Source organism: Euprymna scolopes, chromosome 21 (assembly GCF_053919585.1).
Source record: "Euprymna scolopes isolate OS-2025 chromosome 21, ASM5391958v1, whole genome shotgun sequence".
In the NCBI taxonomy this organism is placed as follows: Eukaryota; Metazoa; Mollusca; class Cephalopoda; order Sepiida; family Sepiolidae; genus Euprymna; species Euprymna scolopes.
Genome location: NC_136502.1, coordinates 125441122 through 125453447, shown reverse-complemented (window position 1 = coordinate 125453447; position 12326 = coordinate 125441122). Strand labels below are relative to the sequence as shown.

At 32.9% G+C, this 12326-nt stretch overlaps 1 protein-coding gene across 1 annotated transcript in view; it reads left to right on the top strand.

Moving 5' to 3' along the window:
* LOC145242721 (monocarboxylate transporter 9-like) overlaps positions 1 to 5974 on the top strand; it is a 44183-nt gene extending 38209 nt beyond the window's left edge. The window contains exon 4 of the mRNA XM_080105865.1: positions 3868 to 5974. Within this exon, the coding sequence (XP_079961991.1) occupies positions 3868 to 3926 (59 nt within the window). The 3' untranslated portion in view covers positions 3927 to 5974. The remainder of the gene's footprint in view (positions 1 to 3867) is intronic.
* The last annotated feature ends 6352 nt before the right edge of the window (positions 5975 to 12326 follow it).

Sequence of the window (12326 nt, the reverse complement as noted above, 5' to 3'; positions counted from 1 at the left end):
TTTTATAATAATATTTATATCATTTTATATTTTATAATATGGTTTATATAATTTTATATTTTATAATAATTTTTATATAATTTTATAATTTAAAATAATGTTTTTATTTTATAATAATTTTTATATGATATTATATTTTATAATAATTTTATATTTTATAATAATTTTATATAATTTTATATTTTATAATAATTTTTATATAATTTTGTATTTTATAATAATTTTTATATAATTTTTTATTTTATAATAATTTTTATATAATATTATATTTTATAATAATTTCTTATTCTATAATAATTTTTATATAATGTTATATTTTATAATAATTTTATATTTTATGATAATTTTCATAGAATTTTATCTTTTATAATAATTTTTATATAATTTATTTTTTTATAATATTTTTTATATAATTTTATATTTTATAATAATTTATGTATAATTTCATATTTAATAATAATTTTTTATTGTATAATATTTTTTTATAATTTTATATTTTATAATAATTTTTTATCTTATAATAATTTTTATATAATGTTATATTTTATAATAATTTATATATAATTTTATATTTTATAATAATTTTATATAATTTTATATTGTATAATAATTTTTATATAATTTTATCTTTTATAATAATTTTTTTTTATAAAAATTTTTATATAATTTTATATTTTATAATAATTTTTATATAATTTTATCTTTTATAATAATTTTATATAATTTTATATTTTATAATAATTTTATATTTTATAATAATTTTTGTATAATTTTATATATATCATAATAATTTTTATATAACTTTATATTTTATAAGTATTAATTTATAATAATTTTTATATAATTTCATATTTTATAATATTTTTTTATATAATTTTATATTTTATAATAATTTTTATATAATTTTATAATTTTTAATAATTTTGTATTTTAAAATAATTTTTATATAATATTATATTTTATAATAATTTTATATTTTATAATAATTTTATATAATTTGATATCTTATAATAATTTTATATAATTTTATATTTTATAATACTTTTTATTTAATTTTTTATTTTATAATAATTTTTATATAATATTATATGTTATAATAATTTTTTATTTCGTAATAATTTTTATATAATTTTATATTTTATAATAATTTTATATTTTATAATAATTTTTTATATAATTTTGTATTTTATAATAATTTTATATTTTATAATAATTTTTATATAATTTTATATTTTATAATAATTTTATATTTTATAATAATTTCATATTTTATTATAATTTTATATTTTATAACAATTTTTATATAATTTTATAATTTATAATAATTTTTATCTAATTTTATGATTCATAATAATTTTATATTTATAATAATTTTATAATAATATTTATATAATTTTATATTGTATAATTATTTTATATTTTATAATAATTTATATTATATTATAATTTTATATTTTATAATAATTTTTATATAATTTTATAATTTATAATAATTTTATATTTTATGAATAATTTTTTTATAATTTCATATTTTATAATAATTTATATATAATTTTATATTTTATAATAATTTATATATAATTTTATATTTTATGAATAATTTTTTTATAATTTTATATTTTATAATGATTTATATTACTTTTGACATTCTTCCTCAAACTTTAGTGTGGATGTTTGTTTTGTTTTGTTTTTGTTTGTTTTGGTTTTTCTGTTTCGAGTAGGTTCTACTTAAAACTCGAAAAGTATCAGAGATTATATGCATTAAGACTCATCCAAATCTTTTGCGCATTCGTGTTACCGTGTTGCCATAGATGGTAGTGTCGTCATCATAAATGTTTACAAATGATCTTAGGGTGTGATTTGGGAGATTATTTATGTAGATCAGGAAGACAGGTTAGCCCAGGATGGACCCCTGGGGGACTCCAGCAGTAATACTATGAGCTTCTGATTTCTGCCCATCAACCACTACTCTTATGAACCTATCAGAGAGAAATGATTTAATAATTGAAAAGACATTTCCAGCTATACCGTAGCTGGAGATCTTGTGAAGTAGACCTTTATGCCATACCCTATCTGGGTTACTTATAAGAGGATAATCATATTATCAGTTGTCCAGGTGGGTCTATATCATTTTTAAAATAAACTATAGCAATGTACGTAATTATGATGCCAACAACATGGTACTATGATAATAAATGGCAATTGGCAACTTAAAATTTTATATGTTAACTTAAATTACGTCCAACAAGCCCGTTCCACAGTAGACATCCTAACTGTAATCTCTGAACGTATATACCTTTCACTGGACAAAGCAGGGGAGGGCAGAGCGGTAGCTCTAGATATATCTAAGGCTTTTGACAGGGTATGGCATGAGGGTCTCCTCAGGAAAATTAGATCATACGGTATCACTGGTAGAATACTTAACATAATTAAATCCTTCTTAGATAAGAAAAAAATCCAGGTTGTCCTCGACGGTCGTACATCTAAACAATATGATATAAATGTGGGAGTGCCCCAGGGTTCTATCCTTGGACCTCTATTGTTCCTGATATTCATAAATGACCTCCCCGACAAAATTGCCTCTGAGATGGCTATATATGCTGATTACACTACACTCTATGGCAGGCACGACAGGAAGACGAATGAACACATTTCTAAAGAAATGGCAGAAACACTAGAGGAAGACCTCCAATCTGTAGTGGAATGGGGACAAAAATGGTTGGTCACGTTCAATGCCACCAAGACTAAACTAGTTTCATTCAATAATTACAAGAAACCCTCTCTACCACCTATAGCAATGGCTAACGACTCTTTATCTGAGAGTACATCTTTCAAACTCCTTGGCCTAACGTTCACAGGAAACATGACTTGGAACAATTACATTGAAGGCATTGCCAGGGCCGCTGCAAGAAAGGTGGGCTCTCTCTACCGTGCTAGACAACTATTAACACCCGAAAGTATCCTGTACCTCTATAAGGCCACCATTCGCCCATGTATGGAGTATTGCTGTCACATCTGGGCTGGTGCATCTGCTACTAGTCTCTCGCTCCTTGACAAGGTTCAAAAGAGAGTTGCAAACCTGATAGGCCCTGAACTGGCATCTAAGCTTCAGCCTCTGTCCCATCGACGAAATGTTGCATCCCTCTGCCTTTTCTACAAGTATTTTAGTGGTGAATGCTCTGACGAACTGCAATCACTTGTGCCCCCACGACGTGAGCACCCTCGACAAACCCGACAGGCTGCTAAATCCCACCCCCACACTGTAGAGATCCCTAGATGTAAAAGATCTTTTTACTCCAATAGTTTCTTCCCCACAACCGCTAGACTCTGGAATTCCATTCCAGGTCCCTGCTTCCCCAACAGTACTGACGTGCAGAAGTTCAAGTGTAACGTGAACCGACATCTTGCTGCCCAAATCCCTACATAGTACCCCAGTAGTTGTTGCCCCTGATAGTAGCCCCCTACACCAAAGTGGCAATTTGCCTTGTTTGAGGTGAAAATGTAATTAAAAAAAATTTTTTAAATTACGCCCAACTTTAATTATGTCCAACTTTAATTACGTTCAACTTTAATTACGTCTAACTTAAATTACGTCCAATTTAAATTATGCCTAACTTTAATTACGTCCAACTTAAATTACGTCCAATTTAAATTACATCCAACTTTATTACGTCCAACTTTAATTACGTTCAACTTTAATTACGTTGAACTTAAATTATGTCCAACTTTAATTGCGTCCAACTGAAATTATGTCCAACTTTAATTACATCAACTTTAATTACATCCAATTTTAATTACGTCCAACTTATATAATTTAGACAAACAAATATTCATGTTCACTTTTTTTTCTTTTTTTTTCGGTTCCAGGTTCCATGTACATCGTGTGTGCCACAGCTGCTCTTTTCCTTCCATTGAACTTTTCATGAAAAATAATTCCAAATAACACACCCGTCCATTCCAATATTCCATGCCTGATATCAATACCTGCATGAAAATAAGAAACCTTGTCTCTTTTTTTTAACCAATATTCTAATATCGACTGTTTTTGTTTTGTTTTGTTTTTTATTTCTGTTTTCGTTTTTTGTTGTTTTTATTTTGTTTTGTTTTTGTTTTGTTTTGTTTTGTTTCTTGTTTTTGTTTTGTTTTTTTGTTTTTGTTTTTGTCTTGTTTTTTTTTTTTTTGTTTGTTTTTTTGTACCCATTTTTGGAGGAGATGAAAATACTTTAAAGAAGTTAAAGATTATATTAGCCTTCCATTACCAAAAACGATTTCAGAAAAATGTCTAAAAAAAAAAACACACAATTAAAAAGAAACTCACAGGTAGAAAAAAATCTCACAGGTAGAAAACACTCACTGGAAAAAGGTCACGGAAATAAAGAAACGGCACAATGTTAGCATTGTTTTTGCATCTTTAATATGAACTATCACATTCTCATATTTTTAAAGCTTTATAGGCATGAACCCCCAACTCTAAATCACTGACTTATTCCATTAACTTACTCTGATCCAGATATTTGATTTTATTGCTGCTATTGTTTATGATTGTTTTTATTGTTTTTTTTTATTATTATATGTTGTTTTTATTGTTTATCTTATTGTTTGTATATTGTTTCTATTGTTTATTCTATTATTTTTATATTTTTTGTATCGTTTATTTGTTTGTATTATTTATGTATATTGTTTTTATTGCTTTATAATTGTTTTTGTTTTTTTATTTTATTTTATATTGTTTTTTGATAATTTTAATTGGTTTTTGCGTTTTTTATATTGTTTTTTATTTTATCGTTTTTATTGTTTATTTTATAGTTTTTTGGGGTTTTTTTACAAGGTGGTCACCACTTAGCGAGGCCCGGAAGCCACTCAGGGATAAGGGTTATTGTAAGTACAGTACGTTAGTGTGGATATTTAAAGTGTCTACTTAAGGGGGCGGTTCATCAGGAATTTGTTTACATTGGACTTGAAGACATCCAAGTTGTAGTCAGGAGGGAAGCAGGCAGACGGAACAGAGTTCCACAGGCGTGCAGTTCTAAGAAAGAAGCTTTGTTCATGGAATCTACGTTTTGATTTAGGCATAGATAAAGAGTGGGGAAAGTTTTTCACAGTGGTTTCAGCTAGACGGGTGTTTTTTGTAAAAGATTGGCAAGGGGGGACCAGAGATTAGAGTTCAGACGAGCACCTGCCATGGAAATAACGATAAAACAAAGATAGGCTTGCAACGTCTCTTCTGTGGTAGAGAGGTTGCAGGAAAGAGAAAAGGGCATCCCTCACTGAGCCACGAAGTCTATTTTGTACTCTGTCAAGGCAGAATAGGCTGTTTTTAGCAGCTCCTGCCCAGATATGGCAGCAGTATTCCATCCTTGGACGTACTTGGCTTTTATAAAGATAGAGAATTGCATTAGTAGTGAGATATCTTCTGGAGCGGTAGAAGGATCCCACCATCTTTTCAGCGACCTTGGCAACAGACTTGATGTACGTGTTCCATTTCAGATCAAGAAGCTTGTCAAAACATGGGGCTTCTCCTAGACGGGAGCCATCCATTTCAATTGATGCCAGATGGGGATCAGAGCATTGATGATGTAAAGATAGGAGTTTGGTTTTAGATGCATTAAAGGTAACCAGCCACATCTTCCCCCACTGAACCACTCGTTCGAGATCAGAGGAGAGAGAATCAGAGAGAGCTTTTTCATTTACAGCCTTTGATGTGTTGCTGTAGATGGTCGTGTCATCAGCATAGATGTCAACGAATGATTAAAGTATATGTTTAGGGAGATCATTGATGTAGATCAGGAAGAGAGTTGGGCCCAGGATTGACCCCTGAGGGACTCCAACATTAATACTATGATTTTTGTCCGTTATGAGCCTATGATTTAATGATTGAGAAAACATTTCCAGTTATACCGTAGCTGGAGATCTTGTGAAGTAGGCCCTTATGCCATACCTTGTCGAAGGCTTTTGATATGTCAAGAGCAATTGCCCTGGAAAGGAAGCCTTTGTCAAGAGATTCACTGATCCTATGAGATATAATCGTTAGCACATCTGCGGTAGATCTTGCAAGACGGAAACCATACTGCGTGTCACTAAGAAGGTTATTTCTGCTGAGGTGGTTGACTATTTCTCTATTTAATATGGATTTCAGCAACTTACTCATGACACACAGGAGACTTATTGGTCTGTACTGAGAGGGAGATAACTTATCACCTGAGTTCTTAAATACAGGGCATACTGATGAGGTTTTTCAGGGTGTTGGAAAGTACTTCTCCTTAAGGCAACGTTTAAACAGTTTTATAAGTATGAGAGCAAGTTCTGGTTGAAGCTTTTTAACACTATAATTTGGATGCCGTCAGGGCCAGTAGCTTTACTGGAATCAAGGTTCTTGATTAGCTTGGCGACCTCATGCACAGATATTTGTATGTTACCTAGCGTGTTTTGTGTTATAGGAGGAAATATGGGGAGTTGATGGCCTTCGTCGCATAGGGTAGAATTAGCTGCCAAGTTCTTGGCAAATAGTTTGGCCTTGTCTGACGCTGAGATGACCTCTGGTCCGTTGATAATGGTTGGGATTGAACACACACTTCTGTTCAGGATCCTATTTGTTATTTGCCAAAACTGGTGGGAACCAAGCCACTGATTAGCTACTTTGGATTTAACAGACTGGGCATATAGCTCTCTTGCATTTTTTATTACTCTTTTACAGTGGTTGCTGGCGTTCCTGAGAGCAGCTTTAGTCTCAGTGCATCTATTACATTGTTAGCTATGGAAAAAGTGATTTCTGTGCGCAATGGCAGCAGCACATTCTGGGGAGAACCATGGCTGGCTGGTAGGTTTTTGTTGGAATTTGTTAGATGGTATGAATCGGTCTATGCCTACAATTAACCATTCGGTCAGGTCTGATACTATAGAGGACACATCCTTTTTAAACATGGAATGCAGAGGTAGATCAGATATGAATGTACGGAAGCTATCCCAGTCAGCCATAGAATATCGGTATACAGTACGGTAGAGGGGTACGTCTGGGGACTTATTACATTTCATTTTTATCTTAACTGATATGACGGAGTGGTCGGAGGATCCTAGAGGAGAAAGAACGGAACATGAACATAGCTCAGGGGAAGTTGTGAGAAAAAGGTCTAGGAGGCTTGCATATTGACCTGTAGTATCGGGCACATGAGTGGGCTCGCGAACAATCTGAATGAGGTCATAAGCAATGGCAAAATCATGACAGAACCTCCCCTCATCGTCCGTCTTATTTGAGTGGGTCAGCCATTCCATGTTATGGACGTTGAAGTCACCACAGATGTGGATGTTAGCCGAGGGATGTGCAGACAGGATATTGTCTATTTTCTCAGATATGCTCTTACAGATAGTAACTCCGCTGATAGAGGGCAAATATGAATGCAGTGGTGTAAGCAAGTGCAACCTGGAAGCACATATAAGGTAAATTAGGATCTTCTCTAGAGATATCCCTGCCACATGGGAAGCCATCTTTAATGTAGGCACATATTCCATGCCCATGGCGATCTTGGGTGTCAGATTTAGATGTTAAGTTAGAGCATCCATTAATTATGAACTCATCTAGGGAAGTGGTCGGCCCTATTCCAGTTTCGCTTAGAAAGAATATGTCCAGTGTCGTCTCCTGTAATTGTGTTTCAACCTCTGGAAGGTTGGAACGCAGACCCCTGATGTTGGAGAAGGAGACCTGGTAGTAGGGGTCTACATTGAAAGAAGGGGTCCTAGGTTTATTTGAGTTTTTTTTTGGAGATGTTTCATGTTGAGGTTTTGGGATTTGTGGAACAGGTCGGCATACTTGGTTAGAGCAGTACAGAGAGGGAAAGTAAGAGAGAAAAAGACAGGAAATTTTTTTTTTTTTTTTGTGGCACATGAAAAGGTAAAGCCGTAACAATTACCCACTAGTATGGCATCGAGAGGCCCGACCAGAGACTACTGCATGGTCCAGAGTCCATTCACCAAATGGCAATACAGCAGTCCCAGTACTTTGCGCCTGCTAATAGGACAGCCTCCTTAGTGATTAATCCAAGGTTTGGGTCCCTGACTATCAGACGGATAACGTCAGCCCAGACAAAATGTTTACCTCGAGCACCCTTACTAGTGACATGGCCACAAGGATAGACATAGAGACAGAAAAATTTCCGACATCTCAGACTACTGTTTACCAAGTACTACCGACCTTTAAAGCAGCTTTTTCTTCACCCTTTGTTAGAAAAATCACTCATTTGCATGAGGACTGAATGACAAAAAAGGAGAAGCGAGAGTTACTGGAGCTGCCGATAGCACATCCATTGTATTATCTACTTTCCATAAAAAAGAGGGGGGATGGGTACAAGGGGCTTATTATTATAGTCGCTTTTTATTGCTTTATATTGTTTTTTATTGTTTTTTTTATTGTTTTCTGATAGTTGTGTCATTGTAGAATATTCTGTTTTGATTACCTGATATTATTTTCTGAACAAAACTGTGATATTTCTGTGACTTTTTTCATGTAACTTCTTTACATGCCACTACAGATTCATTGTAACTTTCTGTCTTAACTAAAATTGTGCCATTTTCATGTAACTTTTATTATCATGTAATTTTATTAACGGCCATTATAAATTTTTAACTGTGACTTTTTTCTAATTATTACAGACAACTATAAAGTGTGACGTTTTCCTGTAACTCTATTACCGTCTCTATAAATTAATTGTGATTTTTTTTCTAACTCAAAATTAGGCATATTTGCGATTATGATGTGTAACAACTACATTGAACCCCACAATGTTAAGCTTTACGACTAGGTTATATATAGCAGCAAAATTACACCCCTTAATTATAGATGACTCCAGATGCCAGAAGGCTTTTTACACTTTTAGTAGCTTATTTCCTCAAACCATTTGCTTTCGAAATTCCCTCTCTACTCCCTGTTTCCCTGATTTTATCAACATGAAAAAATTTAAATGTAATGTGAACAAACATCTCGTGGCACAACTCCCCACTTAGGATTAGCCTATGGATCTGGCATTTATTATAAGTTATATGTGGCATCAGTTATTTCTATGTATATCATTATTTTGCAAGCAGAGTTCAATAGTTTAGAATGTGCTTAATCCAAGCTTTTTAGCAACTCACACGTTACAATTTTGAATGAAAAGAAAAAAAAAGAAAATTAAATGAAGAAAAATATTTTTTTTCGAACTCCGGCTTTTCCATGACTAACTTCAACTGTAATTGGTCCCGAACTGTTGGCCAGGCTTCAGCCGTTGCTCCATCGATAAAATGTTGCACCCTCTGCCTATTTTACAAATATTTTAATCGTGGATGCTCCAACGAACTACAAGCCCTTGTACCCCCTCGACGCAAATACCCCCGACAAACCCAACAAGCAGCAAAATCCAACCCCTACACAGTAGATATCCCTAGCAGTAAGAAAACCTTCTACTCTAATAGTTTCTTCCACAGAACTGCTAGACTTTGGAATTCCCTTCTGGTTTCCTGTTTCCTCGACTGTACTGATATGCAGAAGTTCAAGTGTAATCTTGCTGCTAAATTCCCCACATAGTGTTCCAGCAATTATGTCTCAGATAGAACATCAAATTGGCACTGTGCCTTGTTGTTGGGTGAAAATGAATAAAAAATAAAATATAATAAAATTTCCCCTGTCCGTTATCTCTCTCAGCTGTCAAAAAACTAAAAAAAAAAAACGTGTGCTTTCAACTCGTCCTTTTCATAGCAGTTTCTGCCCTCCTATGCAAATTAATGCCATATGTATACTACTGAACCTTCTACAAACAAAGATCTTTTCTTTCTCTTTCCTTCCCTCATTCTGTCACCCAACAGGCTAGAGAGAGGTGCACTCAGTTGTGTAAGTCACTTTCTTCATTAATTTCACCACGTAATCAATTTCCTTAATATTGTTGTTCAATTCCACTATCTTATACATTTGCAATCTCCCTGAATTTAATGTGAGTCTGGTTAGCGCATTTCTCTCTTTTCACTAAAACTATTGTTGAGCATTTCAACAAGCGATTTCATCACAAAAAAATATACCCTTAAAGTCTTGATCCTCTCTTTTTCTTAATTTTACCTGGGAGTCACCACTTATCAAGGCCTTAAGGCCACTTGAGGATAAGGGTTAATGAATGTAAGGTGGTAATCGTTAATTGCGTCAATTGGATGGAATTTGATTATTTATGGGGACGGCTCGACAAAGGACTTGTTTGCATTGGATTTGAAGGCTACTATGTTGTATTCAACCAGGAAGCAGAACAGCAGAACAGTGTTCCACAGGCAGGAAGTTCTGAGAAAGCAGCTTTGTTCATGAAACCTGATTATTTATGGGGACGGCTCAACGACATTTTTTTTTTAATTCCATTTTCACCCTAAACAAGACACAGTGCTACTTTGATGTAGGGGAATACTGTCAGTGACATAAGTTGCAGTGATACTGTGTAGGGAGTTGAGCAGCAAGATATCTGTTCACATTACACTTGAACTTCTGAATGTTAGTACAGTTCGGAAAGCAGGAACTCGGAAGAGAATTCCAAAGTCTAGCAGTTCTGGTGAAGAAACTATTGGAGTAGAAGGTTTTCTTACATCTAGGGATCTCTAGTGTGTAGGGGTGAAATTTTGCTGTTTGTCGGGGGTATTCACGTCAAGAGGGTACAAGTGCTTGTAGTTCGTCAGAGCATTCACCATTAAAATACTTGTAGAACAGGCAGAGGAATGCAACATTACGTCGATGGGACAGAGGTTGAAGCTTAGATGACAGTTCAGGACCTATCAGGTTGGTGACTCTCTTCTGAACCCTGTCCAGGAGCGAGAGACTAGTAGCAAATACACTGGCCCAAATGTGACAACAGTACTCCATACATGGGCGAATGGCGGCCTTATAGAGATACAGGATACTTTCAGGCGTAAGTAGCTTTCTAGCACGGTAGAGGGAGCCCACCTTGGCAATGCTTAAATGTATCTCTTGCATTGAATATCTTGTTGCTCATTTTATTTTACTTAAAAACTGAAGCCTGAGTTAATTTTCATAAAAATGATAACGATAATAATTATACATACTAGCTGAACCTGTCGCAATTGCACGGTAGTTTAAATTTTTTAAAACACATAATAAATAAAATGAATAAAAAATAAAATAAAACAAATAACAACGAATTTAAAACAATTTTTTTAGCAAATTCCTTTTTTAACCTTTTAAAGCTTAAAAGAATTAATTGAAAAAGTTTTTTTTCAATGAAAATTCAACAAACAACACATTATTTTGGTTTTTTGAATAATTTTTTTATATAAATTATAAAGGAACAGATGTCAATTCACTTGCACATTTTTTTTTTTATTTTAAAAAAAAATATAAAAAAACTTACAGTTTCCTCTCAACATTACTTTTTTTAATTACAAAATAAAATTTTATTTTTTTAATTACAAAATAAAATTTTATTTTTTTAATTACAAAATAAAATAGCCAATCTAATACCATAAACAGACAGCCATATTTTATTTTTTTAATTACAAAATAAAATAGCCAATCTAATACCATAAACAGCCATATTTTATTTTTTAATTACAAAATAAAATAGCCAATCTAATACCATAAACAGACAGCCATATTTTATTTTTTTAATCTCTATATAAATAAAATGAACTCATTTTTTCCAGTCTGATTTTGACATTAATAGGATTAAAAATCAAAATATTTCATGCAAATATAATATGCACAAACGGCAGAACAATATCTGAGGTGTGTTATAGGCTTATTATTTCTCAAATTCCTTGATAATCTTAGATTTCTATACTTTTTCTGCTGAGAAATCACGGCCAAAATCGGTTAAGATCAATGGAAGTGGTAAAATATTTTCTCTCTAACAAATTCCTCCTCCCCCTGCCACCACTTAACACCGTTTGGGGATCGTTCACAAGGAACAGTTGAGAAGAGAACACCGGTTTGGCTTCGTAGTTCTTTCATGTGAAGTTATTTAAAATCACTAAACTAAGCTGCAGTGCTCTGTGGCGTAGTGGTTAGCGTGCTGGACAATTCACATTATATTTTCACGTTCGCGCCGACCTACCGTAGTCGTTTTTTTTTTGTTTTTTTTCCTAAACAACTGGAATGGACTTTTCTTGGTGCCGAACTGTTAACGTTGCAGATGTTTTTTTTTGTTTTTTTTCACACTTTATTTTCCTACTTTTACTCATGACTCCGGGTTTGATCCTTCCTACTTACCTACCATAACATTTTTTAAAACTCCCTCCCCCCCCCCCGTCCCGGAAACAAACACTCGGGAAACGCCGGGTACCCCCGCTAGTTACAAAATAAAATAGCCAAT